Genomic DNA, 19,100 nt, shown 5'->3' with positions numbered 1-19,100 from the left:
CCATGGTTTGAATTTAAAAACACACACAAATAACATGTTTCACTCAACCACAAAGCACAAAAATGCATTTAAAACAGGAAAAACTAAATGCAGACATGGAATGTGACCAGACACCTTGGCAGGTACAGACTGAATTTCACAAGTTTGAATCAGTGGTCTGTTCTATTTTAGCAGTTCAAAAGGTTATATTGAGTAATTGAGAGAATTTGCTTGGCGGTGTGAAGCAAAAGATTTAAACTGTCCGTTCACCAGCAACAAGAAAGCAATCGACAACAAACAACATTTGCATATCACTTGGTATCTACAAAGAAACAGATGGTGTATATTTTAAGTTATAATTATAGAACTGCCACCCTGACTCGATTAGTTAATACTTTGTAAAGTTGACTTTGTAGTGCACTTCTATAAAGGAAAAAAATTTTTTGTATCTGTAGTCTGAAGAACAAAGACATTTACTATTGATCTGCTTTAGTTTTTATCCAACAAACATAGTTTCAGTTTTTGAACCAGAATACAAGGAACAAATGCGAGATGCAAAATGCTCGGTACAAATTCTGTTAAAGGACGTAATTTGACTTGCTGATATTGAAAAGTAGATTAATGCCCTGTCTGTTAAAAAAAATTGCAACGGTTTAAAAATGCAAATTCAGTATCTACCTTTTGAAAACTTTAAAGAAGTTGGGCGGAAATTAGAAACGGGAATTTTTTGCAAACTTAGAAGGATCCAAATGAAGTGAGGAAAAAAACACAAACCATTAATCTTCAGAGATGTTAATATTTCATAATAAAGCTTAAGGATACAATTCAAACTCAGTTCCAGAAAAAAAGTAAGAAGGTAGATCTGACAGAACCAACAACTGCACAAAATTCATCTCTGGCTTGTAATAATAGAAAACCTAAAATAAAAAGAGATAAAGATAGTTAGAAACTTCTAGTCAGGCTCAACAAAAATATATTCTATCAATATTATCAAGTTAGAAGCAAATTTTTATATTTATTTCTTGCTGACACAATTACTTTGCTACCTTAAAGCCTATAATGCAGAACTTGCCAAAAAGTATAAACGTAGCTGGCTACATTGACCAGGGTTTGGACAAAACAAGCACCTTAAAATAGGTGTCAGTCAATTATTCTTGAAAAAAAATTAAATGATAGAACAAAGAACAAGTGTGAACTAATGTTATTCTAATATAATAATAAACCTTGCATTTGATATAGCGCTTTCCACGTCTTCTAGACGTCTCAAAGCGCTTCACAGAATAGACTGTAAAGTGAATTGACTGTACATGTGTGGGTGAAATGTGGCAGCCAATTGTGCACAGCAGCGTCCCACAAAAAGTTGTGGATTGAAGTGACCAATTATTATTGTCTTTTTTTCTTGAGGGATTATTATTAGGCGTGCGAAGTAAGGAAACTTGCCCAAGGTTTCGCCCTGCCAGGAATTGAACCCAGGTTTCTCGCTTGACAGCCGAGCGCTCTAACCACTGAGCCACAGGACTCCACAGTCCTAAATTCTAAGAAATTATAACTCACAAATAACTTAGTTATGATTGGAATGTAAAGTTCTTTCTTGCTCATTCAATAAATGACACAAATCCTTTAAAGTTTATACTAAGTAAATAAGCAAGCTTATTTTACTGAATTTTATTGCGTTATCATTTTGTGCGCAGGAAAATCTTGGTTAATCCTGATGAACCATAAATCCAGAAGACTGTTGGACAAGGAAATGGGATAACCTTGCTTATCTTTTAGAATAGTATAATGGGATCTTTAACATCCTCCCAAAGAACTGACAGAAGGAACCCATTTTAACATCTCATCCGAAGGATAGATTGAATAATTACTGTACTCATGACAAATCTGCAGTTACACAATAAGAAACAAATACACCTCTCTCATTGTATTAGATGTTCCAGAAGCTGTGGAATCTGTTTTAGGCACCAAGGTGTGAAAGTCTATTAAATGCCTCCAAGATTTCTGAACGTCAGCCTTCAAGCAGAATCCTGGAAACTTCACTTCAGAAGTAAACTGAGAAAAGAGAAGTATATATTTCTAGGTTACAAAACACAAGACTCTATTTGGAATTCAAATCCCCAAATTTGAATAAAATATGCAAAATATGCAAGCTACAAGGGTATTTTAGCTAAATCACAAAAGGCAATGTAGGAACAATCTGGAGACTTAAAGTTGAAGACACCTAAATTGAAAAGGTTATTTTTAGCATTCATTAACATACAAGGTTTAAAATCTTCAAAGTATAACTAAGTGGGAGTAGGAAGGTGGAGGTGAGGGAAAGGATTTTTAGATCACACAAATCTTCATTCTAATGCTTTCTTTATTTTCCCTTTTGAATTTCTAACCTCTTACCATTTCTTGCACTGCTTTGCGAACTTGATACATGTTCAAAACTTTCAAATAACATAATGGATTTAAGGGATGATGTTTGCAAGATTTGGTAACTATTGCTGGCATTAAATTATGCCAATGATAATTGACAAACTCTGCTCCCAGAAATATTTTTTAAAAACCAATATAGACCTAGAGCAAATCAATCAGTCAGTTAAAATTCAATCCCATGCTGTGTGAGAACACAACTTTTATCACAATGGTACAGAAGTCACTGCAGCTCCTATAATTTATTTGAGAAGCTCTCTTGATTTAAACCAAAGATGGCATCAAAATCTGTGGTGACATGAGGTAGATTGGATGCTGGGAGTGGGACGCTGCCACTCAAGAGTTTCATATTAAACATTCCAAATAGCACTTCACACTAAACATAATAATCTTTGCATATGATATGTGTCATATCACATCATCAAACATCTCAAAGCTCTTTACAGGGTTTATTGTAAAGTGTGTATTTGTAGGCAAACATGGCAGCGAATTTACACATATATAATAATAATAATAATAATCCTTGCATTTGATATAGCGCTTTTCACGTCGGGAGGACGTCCCAAAGCGCTTCACAGAACACACTGTAAAGTGAATTGACTGTATATTTGTGGGCAAACGCGGCAGCCAATTGCGCACAGCAATGTCCCACAAACAGTCGTAGATTGAAAATGACCAATTTATTATTGTTTTTTGTTTTGGAGGGATTATTATTAGGCTCTGTGTGGAGTAAGGAAACTTGCCCAAGGTTTCGCCCTCTGCCTGGGATTGAACTCAGGTCTCTCGCTTGCAAAGCGAGTGCTCTAACCACTGAGCTACAGGACTCCACATAGCAATGAAGTGAATGACCAATTTTACTTGGAGGATCATTAGCCAGAACACTGGGTGAAACTTCCTTTTCTTTTCCAATAGTGCCAGGGGATCTTTAATGTCCACACAAACAGCCAGACAAAGCTTGGTTTACTCTCTCATTCAATGACAACCGGTCTGACCATGCAAAGCTCCTCCAGCAAAGCACTGGAGTGTCAGCCTAGACTGTAAGTGTAGGTCCCAATGTGGGGTATGAACCAACAATCTTCTGTCTGAGAGCAGAGAGTGCGACCAACTGAACCAGGCAACATCCCATTGAGTAGGCATACATTTTGCTATTGTTAGTTATCAAACATCATAAATGTTACCCTTAATGTCTTAGGATTTGTGGAGTCCTTAAACTTTGTTATTCTAACTATTTGATTACCAATGCTTGGGTTGCAGTTCACACTTGCTTTGCCTGGAGCGCAGGCCGACAATCTTGGCCAAGTCATCCGTCACATGACCCTCCCCCCACCAAAATGATCCACTATTAATATCTGAAGACTGTGGGATGATATGAGAGAAAATTAGCTAAAATTACAAACACTTACATATAAATATCTCTTGCCTGTTTATCTTTACCAGTTCTGTAGTTCTAAAATAGTACATCTATATAAAAATATCCTTGTGTTTGATATAGCTCTTTATCACATGATTGAAACATCTCAAAACACTTCATCGGATCTTCCTTAATTTGCAGTGACTGTTTATTTGTAGGCAAACCTTTACTATCTCTCCAGTAACGTTTTAAAAAGGGAATAAAAAGCACAGTTTGAGAATGAACAATTTTCTTTACTTGTGCAGATTCCCACTGTTGTACAACAACAATATCTTGCATCTTTGTTGCCCTTCACGCGAGGTAGAATCTTGGGGGTCCTTAACAGTGACAGAGCTTGATACCGAGCCAGATAGAGGTGAATATAGGCACAGTCAAAGAGGAAGGTCTTTAAGATTGATTTGAAGGCGGGCAAGGACAGGGCAAAATGGAGGGATTGAGACAGAGTTCCATAGTTTTGGGGTGTAGTGGCTTGAAGGCGTGGCTACTGACCATGAAGTGGAAGGGATGAGGGATTTGCAGGAGGCCAGAGCCAGCTGAGCAAAGGGGACAGAAGGAAGGAAGATATAAGGAAGAGTAACTAACTAAATATAGTCTGCTTTATGAAATACATCTTGGGGAAAAAAGGTATATTTTTGAAAAGAGATAGAAAAAATGTCCTTTATCTTCAGATCATTATTTTTCAGCTATAAAGATTGCCAGTAGCTTTGTGTTTACATAATGAAGCACAAGCAGGCTAGGGGTTCATACTAGTGAAGACAAGTTAATGGTTTGGATTGAGTCAGCATATTTTTCAAAGGCATTTAACTGTCAGTAGGTTGATGAGTAAATTCTACTGATTTCTGCATACCTGGGAACATCATAACCATCAGAAATTTCTGAAAACATGTTATTCTACGAATATCCCACAAACAGCCATGAAATAAACAATCAATTTTATTGCAGATGAGATCTTAATAATAGAGTAATAATCTTTGCATTTGATATAGCGCTTTTCACATCTTCTAGACGTCTCATAACGTTTCACAGAATATACTGTATAGTGAATTGACTCTATATTTGTGAGCGAAGCACAGCAGCCAATCACGCACAGAAGTCCCACAAACAGTTGTGGATTGAGTGACCAAATTATTAATTTTTTTCTGCATTTTATTTTATTGAGGGATTATTATCAGGTGTGTGGAGTAAAGAAATTTGCCCAAGGTTTCGCCCCGCCAGGAATCAAACCCAGGTCTCTCCCTTGCAAGGTGAGTGCTCTAACCACTGAGCTACATATGAGACCTTGTTTTAACATCTCATCTGAAAGACAAAATTCAGCATACCCTCAGCTCTGCATTGCAGTGCCAGCAAAGACTATATGAGTTTCAAGTCCCGAAATGGGGTTTGATCACACAACCTTCTGACCCAAGAGAGTCCTATCAAATGAGCTAGGCTGAAATCCTTCTCAGAGACACTAAATAAATCCACAAAGGGGTTACTCTTTCTTAATTGATAGTCTCCTTCTCATAAAACTAATCATATCTGATTACAAGTCTGTATCAATATCTTAGTTGGTTACAGAAGATGAGGCAGAGATTAATGCTTCTGTGATTTTGATTGAATAGGAGATGCAGTTTAAATCAATTCAGTATGCTTGAGATATGCTTAAGATTTAATTATGTGCATCTTATTTCAGTCATTAAAAAGCAAAAAGCGTTTCATCAGTACCTACGTGTGGTAGTGAAAGTACATCAAGCAAAGAAAAAAATGACTGGAAACTTGATATGGAAATACCAAGTTTCTGATAAATAATGGAAATAACAACACCTTTCATTTCAGGAGGACATCCCAAAGCAACGGACAGTCAATGGTTTGCATTCAAGCTGCAGGCTGAAGTCAAGAGAGATAGATAGCAAGAGGGGATCATGGTGGAAAGATGACCAAAGAGTCAGAGAGGAAGGTCTTGAGATGGGCCTTGATGGAGGCAGGGGATGGGGTAAGGCTTAGGGACTTCAGGAAAGTTAAGAGTGTAATGAAGAAATACTTCAAAGTCAATACATGACTAAATGTATTAACTGTTGTAGAGGACAAGTACTATATCTAACAAGTCTAGTTCTCTTTATAGTACAACACAACACAGAAAAAACAAATGTTAAAGAATCCCCAAGAAGATCATTTCCTTTAGATTTATTTTTTCCACTAATTTTCACACATTAGGTTACGGTGCTACTTGATGCATTTGTCTGGGCTACACCTCCAAAGGTCTCAATCACTCTGCAGGTCTTCCAAACGCCCATTTTCCATGCATGATTCAAGACAGTGAGTATCTGCAGTCTGTCTGATCCCATCCTCACATAGTGTTAACACAAATATTCTTCCAACATGGATCACTACGAATGAACTTGCTCTTTTTGAGCACCTATAATGTCAAGATGTTTCAAAGTGCTTCACAAAATGCTTCTCAAATTACCGTTGCCATGTAGTGATTTTTTTGGTAGGTAAACATGACAGCCATTCAGCACATAAGAAAGCGATGGGTACGTAGGACTGAAATGATTGCGCTTTAAAAGAGCCAGCAGACCCAATGAGCTAAATGCCTTCTTCTGTGATGTAAATTTCTATGGTACTAAGCAATTAGTCTGGAGGATTGTTGTGTAGAACATTGGGAGAGACCCTTCTCTTCAAATAGGTCATGGGATATTTAACACCATCCGCCCAAGAACTGAGATGAATCACATTTAATGTCTTATTGTCCAGGGGTAACAATTCCTTCAACACAATAATAATAAATTGGTCACTCAATCCACGACTGTTTGTGGGACACTGCTGCGCACAATTGGCTGCTGCGTTTCGCCCACACAATACAGTCAATTCACTTTACAGTATTTTCTGTGAAGTGTTTTGAGATGTCTCGAAGACGTGATAAAGCGCTATATCAAATGCAACGATTATTATTATAGGTCTTGTTGGACCTTACGCAATCTGCTTGAGCCAGTTAGCTACTAGGAGGTATATGAAAACACCCCTACCAATTTTCTATAATAAAATCAGAAAATTCTGAAATCCATAGGAAATCAATCATGACCTGAAGGAGAAAGATGCACTTTGTTTTAATCAAAACCAGTTTCCAGCATTTACCAAAAAAAAACTTTTCTTGGGTTGCCTCATCACCCCAAAGCAGCTCAGCTGAAATAAGGAATTATTTAAAATAATTAAAAATAACAATGTGAATGTTAAACTATGTCTCACTGTTCTAGTACATTGTATTTGAAAAGATTAATTCAGTGAGAGATAATTCCTATCATGAGGTGGTCTCCAAATTATGTTGGACACACTCGTTTTAATATCCCAAAGAGAAAGTTGAAAGATAAATTGCCAGGAAGATCTCAGTAATGGTTGATTAATGCACCATGCTTCATAGCAAGCAGCGGGGCAGGAATGTTGATGTGGGAATGACACAGAAAAGCAATGAGCTTCACTTTTATATCTAAATGTATCACTGCATGGTTAATGCTATTTGTTACCTAGATAGAAATCAAATATGAGCAGTTACAACCCAAAAAAAAGCTGCAGGTTATCATCTATCACTTTATTCAAAAAAATGAACACCAGGTTAACACGTATCATTTATTTCCATCAAGATTAAATCAGTTTGCATTAGTTTCAACTCTACCTTTTTTAACACAGCAATAAAATATTTGCCTTACAAATTTCTGTAGTCTGTTTCGATTAGTGATTGTATGCAGCACTATTGATTGCAAATTTTCATCTTAGTAGATTCAAATATAATTTACATTTATATAGAGGCTTTCACAGTGGGAAGTGTCCCAAATGGCTTATTTCCACAGCTTGATGTGCACACAAGGCTGGGGTTGGAAGCTGAAGAGGGTGTGCCGGGGTGGAGAGCGTAATGATGGCCAAAAGCCTGGTTGAAGAGGTATGTCTTGAGGTGGGAGTTTTAAAGTAGGATAGTCTCTGGGATGGAGTTCCAGAAACCAGGAATAACCATAAAATCTAATCAGCTGCATTAATCTCCGATGTCAAAATAATAATAATCCTTGCATTTGATATAGCGCTGTTCACGTCTTCTGGACGTCTCAAAGTGCTTCATAGAAAAGACTGTAAAGTGAATTTACTGTACATTTGTGGGCGAAATGCGGCAGCCAATTGCGCACAGCAGCGTCCCACAAAAAGTCGTGGATTGAAGTGACCAATTTATTATTGTTTTGTTTCTTGAGGGATTATTTTTAGGCGTGTGAAGTAAGGAAGCTTGCCCAAGGTTTCACCCTGCTGGGAACTGAACCCAGGTTTCTCGCTTGACAGCCGAATTTATAACTCACAAATAACTTAGTTATGATTGGAATATAAAGTTCTTTCTTGCTCATTCAATAAATGACACAAATCCTTTATTTACTTATACTAAGTAAATAAGCAAGCTTATTTTACTGAATTTTATTGCGTTATTTTCTGCGCAGGAAAATCTTGATTAATCCTGATGAACCATAAATCCAGAAGACTGTTGGACAAGGAAATGGGATAACCTTGCTTATCTTTTAGAATAGTATAATGGGATCTTTAACATCCTCCCAAAGAACTGACAGAAGCAACCCATTTTAACATCTCATCCGAAGGATAGATTGGATAATTATTGTACTCATGACAAATCTGCAATTAATGAAATGCGAAGACTGTACCTTTCTCTCTCGGATCTGTACCGTCCCTCTCCATATCACCATTGGGTCGATCACCTTCTCAAGTTTTTCTGGGTCAACAACAGTTGCACCCAGGTATTCTGCAATTTTCTGCCAACTACAATTAGAGAAAGTTTGTCAGATGCCAGGACATGGAAATAATAAACTACTTAAAAACTATTTTTGGAAGTTATAAATTTAGGATGGATTGTTGGATCTGAAAACATTCTTGTAGACACCATTTGTCAGACACAGTATGGTTTAAATTTGTAGGAAATGAGAATATGACTACACTGCAGTCAACAATCCCAGTTTATGGCACGTTCAGTTTTATTAGTGTAAATACATTCAGAATGGTTCCTAAAATAACTCATCTCCTTCTCCGTTTGATCAACAATACCAATAATTCATTCACATAATTATAAAGAAAGAGCTCAAATATATAGCGTCTAATCAAAATGTCTCAAAGCATTTTACAGTAATTGACAAGTGTAGTGACTTTTGTAGGCAAATGTGTATAGCATTTTGCACAGCAAGGCCCCACAAACAGTCATGAGGTTAATCGCCTATTTGTCTGGAAGATTGTTGGTCAGAATACCAGATATCAAACCCTGAATATATGAGCACGTATTCATGAATCCAGACTCAGCCAATTCCACCTCCAAGATGCTGAGCGATAAGTCAGGATACTAGGGAACATTAGTGAATTTGGTTAAATGTTTAAACACTTACCATTTGCCATCTTTTGTTGCTATAGCAATTTCTGCTGAATGCCATTCCCTCAGATGTTTAAAAGCTCCAACAACAGGGAGCCAGTCTTTCAAGCGGGGAACACCCCCACCAGAGACTAGCAAGATTAGATCTAACAATCCCCTGCCTGTCAGAAGAAAGGGAGAACACGTCAGAATGACAGCTCAGACTAGCCTGAAAACAGTTGTCTGCAAATCAGTCACTACACTTTACAGTAAATCCTGTAAAGCTCTTTGAGATGTGCTCCTGACATGAAAGGCACTGCAGAATATTATATTCAAAGATTATTAATATAAAACAGAAGTCCAACACTCAAGAGTGACAGCATTTTCTAATTAATCTATATACTTGTAACTGAAAATTAAGAAAAATAAATGGAATTTAGAAAAAATATCATGACAATAACTGACTTAACAGGTTGGTAGGTTGTATGTCTCATAACTAAATTGCCTCATTGTTCCTAACAATGTATTTGGGTTTTGTAATATGCATATTTTCATTAATCTGTGGGTTCAGAGGATGGGTGTCATGGAGTTTAGTGTGGGAGAGAATGCTAAGAGTTCTAGATGAGGAGACTATTATAGTAGATGCCTGAGTTGATTTCATGCAAGCATAAGCCAAGCAGTATAGCCTCAGGTTTTTCAACGTTTAGTTGGACAAAGACTCACCCAGAACTAGACTACACTTGGCTACAATTACCTGTAAAAATGCTTTGAAATGTTACTGATGTTATAAATCATATCAACTGCAAAGATTATGCTACATTTGTTAGAACCCAACCCTCTGATTTAATGTCCTAAAATGTTTGGCAATTTTCTGTGACTGTGTGTGTGGTTGTGTTATTATGTGTGATTATGTGTGTCTTCCTCTATCTCTCTGTGATGTATTTGTGAGGGGAGAAAGGGTGGGAGGAGATAGAGAAAAAGATGAGCTAGAATAGCTTTATGCCATTCTTTATCATTGAGTAAGTAAGGTCTCCTGCAAAGAAAGAAATGTAGTGGGAAAAATATGAACAAAAATATATATATTGTTTTAAATCGAAACAATTATTTTCAAAAGCCCCTTTCAAGCATTTTTACACAGCGGAACATAAATTTAAATGTACAATTCTTGTGCAAATACAAAGCACCCTAGCCACTTTCTGTGCCGTTATAATTTTATGTACGTTCACATGTATTCAGCAATTATTGGTAGAACTGTATTCAAAAGTGCTTAAGAAAGCACCAGGCCCGTGAAATACAATATCTGTGAAGTGAGTCTAATTAAACAAGATGGTGATGCACATTTGTCAATTCCTTTAAGTTTCAGTTTTGCAAACATACTCCCCCAGAACTTGGTCCAGATACTGAAGGGCAACTAATGCGCCTGGAACCAAATGCCCAAATTAATTGGTATCTTCAGAGGAGGAGGAGATTGAGAAAAAGAGTCAGAATAAAGAGTCCATAAGTTCAGGAAAAATCAAATTTTTTTTCTAAGATATTTTGAAAAACTTCAGAAATCTCAGTGCCTTAAGCTAAAACTTGGGTTTCCTAGAAGCTGCTCAGCATGTCATGTGAATAATGTTGACATTGTTTATGTTAAGAACTACAATAGTATCCGATTGACTTTGAACCTCCAATTATCGTTGTTGATAAATGAAAACATTCTTTGAAAATGTTTTTCACTTTTGTTTGTGCCCTTCATTCTGAGTGGAATTAGCTATCTAAATGCATTTAATTTTCTATTTAGACATGCAAAACTTACTTTAATGTATTCTTTGGGTTTATTATATTATTCAGTCCCATTCTGCCCATTAAAAAAAATAAGCCGGGCAATATTATCCTGGTTCTCATTAGATTGCTTTTAGAGGATGCGCATGAATATTAAAATCTGATATCTAGCCTTCTGTTCAAGGTAAAGTTCAAAGGGACAGTTGCCCAGCATCTTTCATTAGAAGCAGAATCAATATTAAGTTTTTACCTGGAAGTCACAATGCATTTGCATGAAAAGCTTTAAGACGCACTGTGGTAACAGAGCATCATTTTGAAATACACAGTCAACAGTATAAAAGATTAGCAGAAAAAAGACAAAAATAGGAAAACCCAACAGCAGGTCAATCTAATTGTGTTCACTGCACATGAAAAAAGAAATATCAGCATTGCAGTATTAGAGATATCTTTTTTGCTTTAATGCTACTTTTATGTGCTATAAATCAGATTTTATTTTGCCCATGGGGAAGGGTTGGAAAAAGAACGATACATTACTTTAATTTCTGCGCAAAGATCGGTTAAAGAAAAAAATCAGGATTATAATATTCAGTTATCTATTCTGTGCCAACACTGGTTGCAATTTAAATTACATTTCTGTTTGCTGGCATAGCACTGCTAATAATTCATTAGCTTAACTGAACCTGACATACAGTCAAGAATCATTATTTCTAACATAACTACACCATGGTACTTTTACAACAGGATCAATTTGCAGTTTCATTGGTAGCCTTATTCAAAACATTAATAAATTGGGTTGGCCATAATGCAGTTTTTAAATCACTTGTGCATTCTATAAATTTGCAGGATAGCGTCTCAAATGTAGTAGATGATGTATTTTAGACAATTATTGAAGCAAAACATAATGCTAATCCTGTTACATTATCAAATACAATTCCACAATCAATTTCATTACAGTGAAATTGTCTTACGTGACAAATTTTGTATAATAGGTAGAAGACAGCTTGTAAGCCACTTGCAAGTGTATAAGATGAGTTGTATTGACCAAATCTGATCTCTGACCTTAGCTGAGTTTGCAGGTCTCAGCTTAGACCGATATTGCCCTCCCTTTCCCTGGGCAAGAGAACGGAAAATTAACCAGATTTCTCACTCCTGTCACTTTACTGTGACTCTGCTGGAAAGTGCATTTGTGAACAACAAGAACAACAAAATTACATTTGTATAGCGCCTTTCACGTTGGGAGGACATCCCAGGACCCTGGACAGACAAAGTTTCAGATCCAAGCTGGGGGTCGGGGAGGGTGGAGGGGGGGGAAAAGGAGAGTGATCGATTGCACAGTTGAAGAAGAGCGTTTTGAGATGGGTTTTGAAGGAGGTAAGGGAGGGGGCGAGGGGGAGGGACTGCAGGATGGAGTTCCAGAGGGTGGGGGCAGAGTGGCAGAAGACCCGCCCGCCAATAGTGGGGCAAGCGAGGCAGGGGACGTGAAGTAGGTTGAAGCTGAGGGAACGAGCAGGATGGTAGGGGGTTAGGAGGTTGCAGAGATAGGGGAGAGCAAGACCATGGAGGGCTATGAAGGTGAGGACCAGGATCTTGAACTATATCCTCTGTGTGTGATGGGAAGCCAGTGGAGTCAGGCAAGGATGGGGGTGATTGGGTCATGGAGCCTGGTATGGGAGAGGATGTGGTCTGCAGAGTTCTGGATGATCTGCAGCCTATGGAGGGAGGAGTTGGGGAAGCCGACCAGCAATGAGTTTGCATAGTCAAGCCTCGATGTAATGAAAGCGTGTATGAGGGTTTCGGCGCCTGCGGTGTGAGATAGTGAACAATGGATGAGAACAAAGTCAGGCTCAGATGTGACACACACACAGTCACAAACCTTCAATTATCTCGTCTCACACGTGATCAAGATAATGAAGGACAAATGATGCCATTGGAACTGTACGCTAGAATGAATTGATATCTTCAAGGGAGGGGAGAAAAAAAGAGTGGAACACGTTGGGATAGAGAATACATAGTTCGGGAAAAACCTTGAGCAAATTAACCTGGTAATCAGAACTTGCCACAAGATACTTGCTCATCTAGAACTAATTTACCTATTAGGACTTTGACTTGGGGGGTCAATGGTGGCTACATATTGTTGAGCCAGGCAGTCTGCTCAACCATAAATAGTACATTAAATTACTGCAGACGATCTGCTTGACTTCACCTCCTCAGATCCGTTTCAGCCCCAGTAAATCAATTTTCCAAGTCAACTATGTTGAGAAAGTGAACAATATTGCAAATTCTAGTGAGAGCTCTTAACATGCGAGAGCAAGCCAGATGGTAGAATGATGCCACATTCCCAATGCTGCTAAAATTCATTGCCAAAAGTTGTTTTTGGATGGGGTTTGATATGAAAAACAGTAGCTTTTACAATTGAGAAATTATTTGGAGCGCAGAGGACTAACTAGTCAAGAGGATAAGATAGCATTATGATAGTATAGCTGAGGAAAGGGATTACAGTATTACAAAACTAGGGGAGAAAGGGATTATTATCTTGAGTTAACAAAGTTCAACAGATTGAGCCTTAAAAACTTACAGAGGTGCATATTATTTCATTTTATGCATTCACAATTTAGAACAGGTTTTGGGTAAAAAAAAGTTTTAAATGTATACACTGGAAAGGTTGAGCCAGGCAGTCTGCTCAACCATAAATAGTACATTAAATTACTGTAGACGACCTGCCTGGCTTCACCTCCTCAGAGACATTTCAGCCCCAGCACATCATAAGATGCTCTCTTGTGTCTCTGATAAAAAAAAGCAAATTTAACTGAATAACAATCTTAGAACACATCTGAAATCATTTTCTCAAATGTATCAATTTACATATTCCGTTATTCGTAATAAAACATCATTTATGGCTATATCGGTCTCACTTATATACACACATAGAGAAGCAAGTCAATAGGTGTGAGCTTTACTAAAGCTAAATGTTCAACAAAAAGCAATGTCACTATTACTAAGCAGCTTCCAGGCCTTTGCCACTGTTCCTGAGCCAGTCACAAGGTACAGTCTGAACTTTTGACCTAAATTACTTTATTTTCTCTCCTTTCTGTGGCACTTCCCTGGTGAGGTTGAAATCAAAAACAAAGCAGAATAGGAGATGTGGCTGCATCAAATTCCTAGGATTCAGCACATCACTCATTCTTAGTGTTCTTCAAATCCCACTGTATCTTCTCGTTCTTCCACAGATACACCACAGAATTCATTAAACGTACTCATTGGCTGACCTGCCAGCGTTCAATTTATGTGTTTATTTAGGTATTCAAGTATCACAAGAAAAAAAGTTTCAGCTGAACAGCCCCCAATCCCAGCATTCTGGTTCAACCGTGAACATATAAAATAAATCTAAATTACAAAATGAAGTAATACAATACAATATTCATTTATGTCAGGAGGATTCTCCCAATGTCTTATTAGTACTGGCTTTGTCCCTGAGTTGGGTGTGGGAGCCAAGGGGGATGGAGAGTAGAAACATGACTGAAAGTTTGGTCAAAGAGGTAGTTCTTGTGACAACCTCAAATGAGGTGAGTGAGGGAGCAAGTTGGAGGGACTCCGGGATGGAGTTCAAGAGAGTGGCGGCAGATAGGTTGAAAGACCGACTGCCAATAGTGGGTTGGGCAGGGGACTTGAAGGGAGTGGCGGGGCCAGTTGTGTTTAAGGAGATTACAGAGGTAGGGTGGGATGAGATCTTGGAAGGATTCGATGCACTGGGGAGCCAATGGATCCTAGTGAGGATGGGGGCTTACGGAGCTTGGTGGAGGAAAGGTCGTGGGCTGGAGTTCTGGATTGTCTGCAGCAAGCAGAATCTTAACTTCTTTTTTAAAAAAAACTTTTGTTAGGTATGTGTTTCACCTGTACCTTACCCAATTCAACTTCAAATATCTTCACCTGGTATTTTTCTACCAACTTATCTGTGCCAAGTCTTTTTACAATCCAATAAAATTTGTTATTTTCCAATTTAGTACCTGAATGATGGACTCCTCCTTTATTCTGCCCTTTTTTTAACAATAAACCTGATCATCTGGTCACAGTTTCCCAAGTGTTCTACCTTCCAGTTGCACATTTGCACCGGCTCATTGCCCTGGCCAAATCAGAAACTGCATCTTAACATATTGTTCCAAGAAACATTTTTCAATGCACTGTAAAAGAGCCTCCTCTCTACAACCATACAGATTGTCTTTTGCCATGCTCTACTCCACGAAAGTCACGCATGTGATATTACAAAAAATAACAAGATGCTGATAGATTGATAGCAATGCTGCTTTTGTCAAACAAGACACTTCGACAACAATATAAGGAAACGTATTCTGGGTATTACCGGGAGGAGGTAGTTTGTCTGCAAGTTGATGTAAACCCTCTGCAGCCTCTTCAAATAATCTGTAAAGCAAGAGATTGCTGTAAATAAAATCTTCAGTTTCTATACTTCCAAATCTCAAAATTCTTGCACTACCCTCAATGCACACAAGCCTTTTCCCATTTCACATAACGCTTCAACGTAATACATAAATCAAACTTAGTAAAAACAAGCAAATATACATGGATTGATAGAGTCGACTTTTAAAGCACAATACAGTAGGGTTTGAGTCATTCCACGTTCCTGTAATATCTACTCGAAACCACCGGACGGTGGTGTGTGGAATCTACAAACCAGAGTTTGCTGATCTTCCACATGATGCCACCCAGTGGCAAAGAAAAATCAAGCACAGTTTTAAAAGAATGAAATGAAATGGATCATTTCAGGCTTCAAAAATAATAATTCTTCCATATGTTATAGCACCTTTCACAGCATTCACTACACAGCCCAATCACACACAACACTAAACTCTAAGTTATTAAATTATCTGAACATATTTACAACAATCAGAATATTGTAAAAGGAGTACTCATCTTATTTAATGTTAAAAGTTTAAGTCGTACATACTCAGATTGAGGTGTAGATTCTTTCATATCACCATCTTCTTCCTCATAATTGTTGAGGCCATTCAGACAATCTTGTATAGAATTTGGTAATAGTTCTTCACTATCATTTCCTTGTGCTGTTGAACCTATATCCTCCCACTCTGAACTACAGAACTGTAAAAATAATAAGGTACAGCAGCAGAATTCAAATATAGTATCAACTACAGTGTCCCCCACCCAATTCCCTCCACTATCCGTGGGTGAGCTTTCAGCCATTCTAACCCCACATCCCAGAGCCTTGCCACTCCCCGGCTGAATCAAAACCCGCTTTAAAAATCTATCTTTTCAACCATGCGTTTTGTCACCTTCCCACCCCCCAGCTCAGATTCCCAGTTAGCTGTATGAAGCACTTTGAGACACCCTCCTGATGTAAAAGGTGATTTATATAGATTGTTGTTATTTGGTATTTGTGTCCTTTTTTAAAAAAATCAATCCAACAGAAATTCAGAATTGGCAAAAATAGAAAAGATCACTCAGCCAATAATCTAATCTCACCCAACAATGAGTGCTGCAGGCACTTATTTATTCAGACCAGATTTCCTCGTTCTCAAGATCACACTCCATCTTTCATCATCTCAACTCAGATTTTAATTTAGATTCATCATCAGTAATTGGCTCGGTGTCTATTGTCAACTTGGTTGGTTTGTGTTATCTTCGATTCGCCACATAAAACCAAATTTTTTATTACTAATCTCATACACTTAATTCATATAGAAATACTCAGGTTCAAGACAAACATTTGAGGTTTAGACCAGCACATTTACTGTGGATCAAGAAGAAACTAGCGGGGCTGGTCCAATGGATTAGTGAATTCAATCCAATGTTAAACATGCACTTTGTTATTATGTGCAGAAAACAAATTTTAGAAGACAAAGCAAAAAAAGTTTGTATAATTTTGGTGGGCCGAAGACTATGGAGCAGTTATTTATGTCCAGCTATCTAGTAATTTTGTGGCCTTAAAATTTGAGCATTAATACACATAGATTTAGTTTACTTTTGCATTGTTTACCTGTGAAAAGCCATAGATTGTTTGAATTGCAAAGAACCATTTCTGCTGTACTGGAACACCAGTTACTGAACAAGCTGCAAAGATAAAATGACACAATATCAAGCAACAAGTTTTAATAGAGGCTTTGAAAAGTAATCTAAGTAATCTAAGAGCCGATTATGATTTCACTTTTATCAAGTTACCACAATTATTAAGTTACCACTTCACATTAATATTCTATTATTTTCAGGCAAGACTGCAAAAGGAAGCTGTTGTAGCAAAAGTAATGAGAGAGAAATAAACATAAAAGCAAAGAAGAAAATACAATGAAAGAAAATTCAGTAGAAACAAATGTTTTAAGAAAGAACCCCCTAAAGCCTCCTGCTCGACATCTACACTTATTAAGTGTGAAGTAATATCATTAGGTAGTCAGATTTTAAACTATCCAAGGATTCAACTACAACAAAATTGCACTTATATAAGCTCCTTTCCTGTCAGGATGACACCCAAGGCGCTGGATGCTTAGTAAACAGTTAGCTGCCAAATTGGAGCATTGGGTATGATTTAGTAACTTTGCAGAATAGGAAGAAGCAGAAAAATAAAGTTCAATATCAGGAAATGAAAAGAAAAGCGAATAATTAGCTTACTTGAATCAAAATTACCTGGAAGCGAGATCCCATTGGAATTTATAGAGGTGTTGCTGATTTTTCTCAGGAAATCATAAATGCCAGTAGCTGCTGTCCGTTCTGTTAAACAAGAGTGTGACGTACATTTAAATTTATTTATATGTGTAGCATACGTTTTTGACAAGGCAATTCTCTTGTTATTGCAATATGCAATTTGTGCAATTGAAAAAGCAATGTTAAAACAGCAATGCTGTACGTTGTATGTCAATGAATATTCATAGTTTGAGATCAACAATATCCAGATTGATTCTATCTAATACCAACCTCTAATAATCCCTAATACATTTTACAAGTCATTAGAATTTTTTTAAAAAAGTCAAGCTCTCACTATATCTTTAAAACATCCAATTTGATAAAAAACTAACTTATACCAGTACTTACCAGTGAACTCTTCATTCTTATGTGGGTCAGCACTTCGATCCCATGCCACGAGAAGCACATACCTATCCATTATAGGACTGACCCAAATGCACAAACTGTTTAAATTCAAAGAGACAGTATCACAGTGTTTGAATAATAATCCCTCCAAAAAACAAAACAATAATAAATTGTTCATTTTCAATCCATGACTGTTTGTGGGACGCTGCTGTCCGCAATTGGCTGCCGCGTTTCGCCTACAAATATACAGTCAATTCACTTTACAGCATATTTTGTGAAGCAATTTGAGACGTCCAGAAGACGTGAAAAGCGCTATATCAAATGCAAGGATTATTATTATTATATTAATGTATCATTTGGGTTTCATGAATACAGGCTATCTCACACTCTGATTGCTTTGATCTCAGTCTGTATGTTTTATGAGAATCAAGATTGTTCTATCGATGTATATGTTTTCTGCTCCTTCTCCTACTGGTAGATTTTCTCTATCACTTTATTTGAATGTCTCTCTTTGCCTATCACAATACTAATAATTATGAGTGTGTCTCTAATCTCTCCATCAGACAGGAAAGCTATAGACGTAGAGATAGATATCAAAAGATGTAAATGGTGTGTGTCGGTCACTAACAAAGACAGAGTGAGGAAAAAGTCAGGAGGCAGAACTGAGAGCGAAAATCAGAATCTGTTTCTAACAGAAGGCCTGATAGAATATTATCTCAGTTCATCAATTTATGTATGTTTCTGTCTCCCTGTTCCTATAAATTATAACAGCTTTGCAACCTCTAGCTGAAAACATATTATTAAAAAACTAACCATATGTCAGTGTTTCAGTCTGTATTACTTGTTATGTGCACACTTATCTTGTTTCTCTGGCCTCTATTTATTTATAATAATAACAATAATAAGCCTTGCATTTGATATAGTGCCTTATCAAATGCAATATTATCGGGGCAAAATCTTAGGCAAGTTTCCTTACTCCAACACACACGCCTCTGTTTACCTAGCAGTAAGTAGCAACCTGGTTGTTAGTCAATTGGCGGATCGCTTTCCAGGCGGTAATAATCCCTCCAAAAAATGATTTGGTCACTCAATCCACGTCTGTTTGTGAGACACTGATGT

General features: G+C 37.4%; 1 protein-coding gene and 1 non-coding gene across 2 annotated transcripts in view; both read right to left on the bottom strand.

The window, feature by feature from the left end:
* LOC103187834 (MDM2 binding protein) overlaps positions 1-19,100 on the bottom strand; it is a 66,165-nt gene that overhangs the window by 44,522 nt on the left and 2,543 nt on the right. The window contains exons 2-10 of the mRNA XM_042346897.1: positions 17,985-18,079; positions 17,580-17,663; positions 16,939-17,012; positions 15,892-16,043; positions 15,289-15,347; positions 9,205-9,349; positions 8,476-8,590; positions 1,891-2,028; positions 802-896 (exon numbers count right to left, since the gene is read on the bottom strand). Of these exons, the coding sequence (XP_042202831.1) occupies positions 802-896; positions 1,891-2,028; positions 8,476-8,590; positions 9,205-9,349; positions 15,289-15,347; positions 15,892-16,043; positions 16,939-17,012; positions 17,580-17,663; positions 17,985-18,054 (932 nt within the window). The 5' untranslated portion in view covers positions 18,055-18,079. The remainder of the gene's footprint in view (positions 1-801; positions 897-1,890; positions 2,029-8,475; positions 8,591-9,204; positions 9,350-15,288; positions 15,348-15,891; positions 16,044-16,938; positions 17,013-17,579; positions 17,664-17,984; positions 18,080-19,100) is intronic.
* trnad-guc lies at positions 1,428-1,499 on the bottom strand. The gene has a single exon. It is a non-coding gene; the product is annotated as a tRNA-Asp (tRNA).

This window comes from Callorhinchus milii, unplaced genomic scaffold (genome assembly GCF_018977255.1).
Source record: "Callorhinchus milii isolate IMCB2004 unplaced genomic scaffold, IMCB_Cmil_1.0 Scaffold2, whole genome shotgun sequence".
NCBI lineage: Eukaryota > Metazoa > Chordata > Chondrichthyes > Chimaeriformes > Callorhinchidae > Callorhinchus > Callorhinchus milii.
This window is presented reverse-complemented; position numbering and strand designations above follow the sequence as displayed.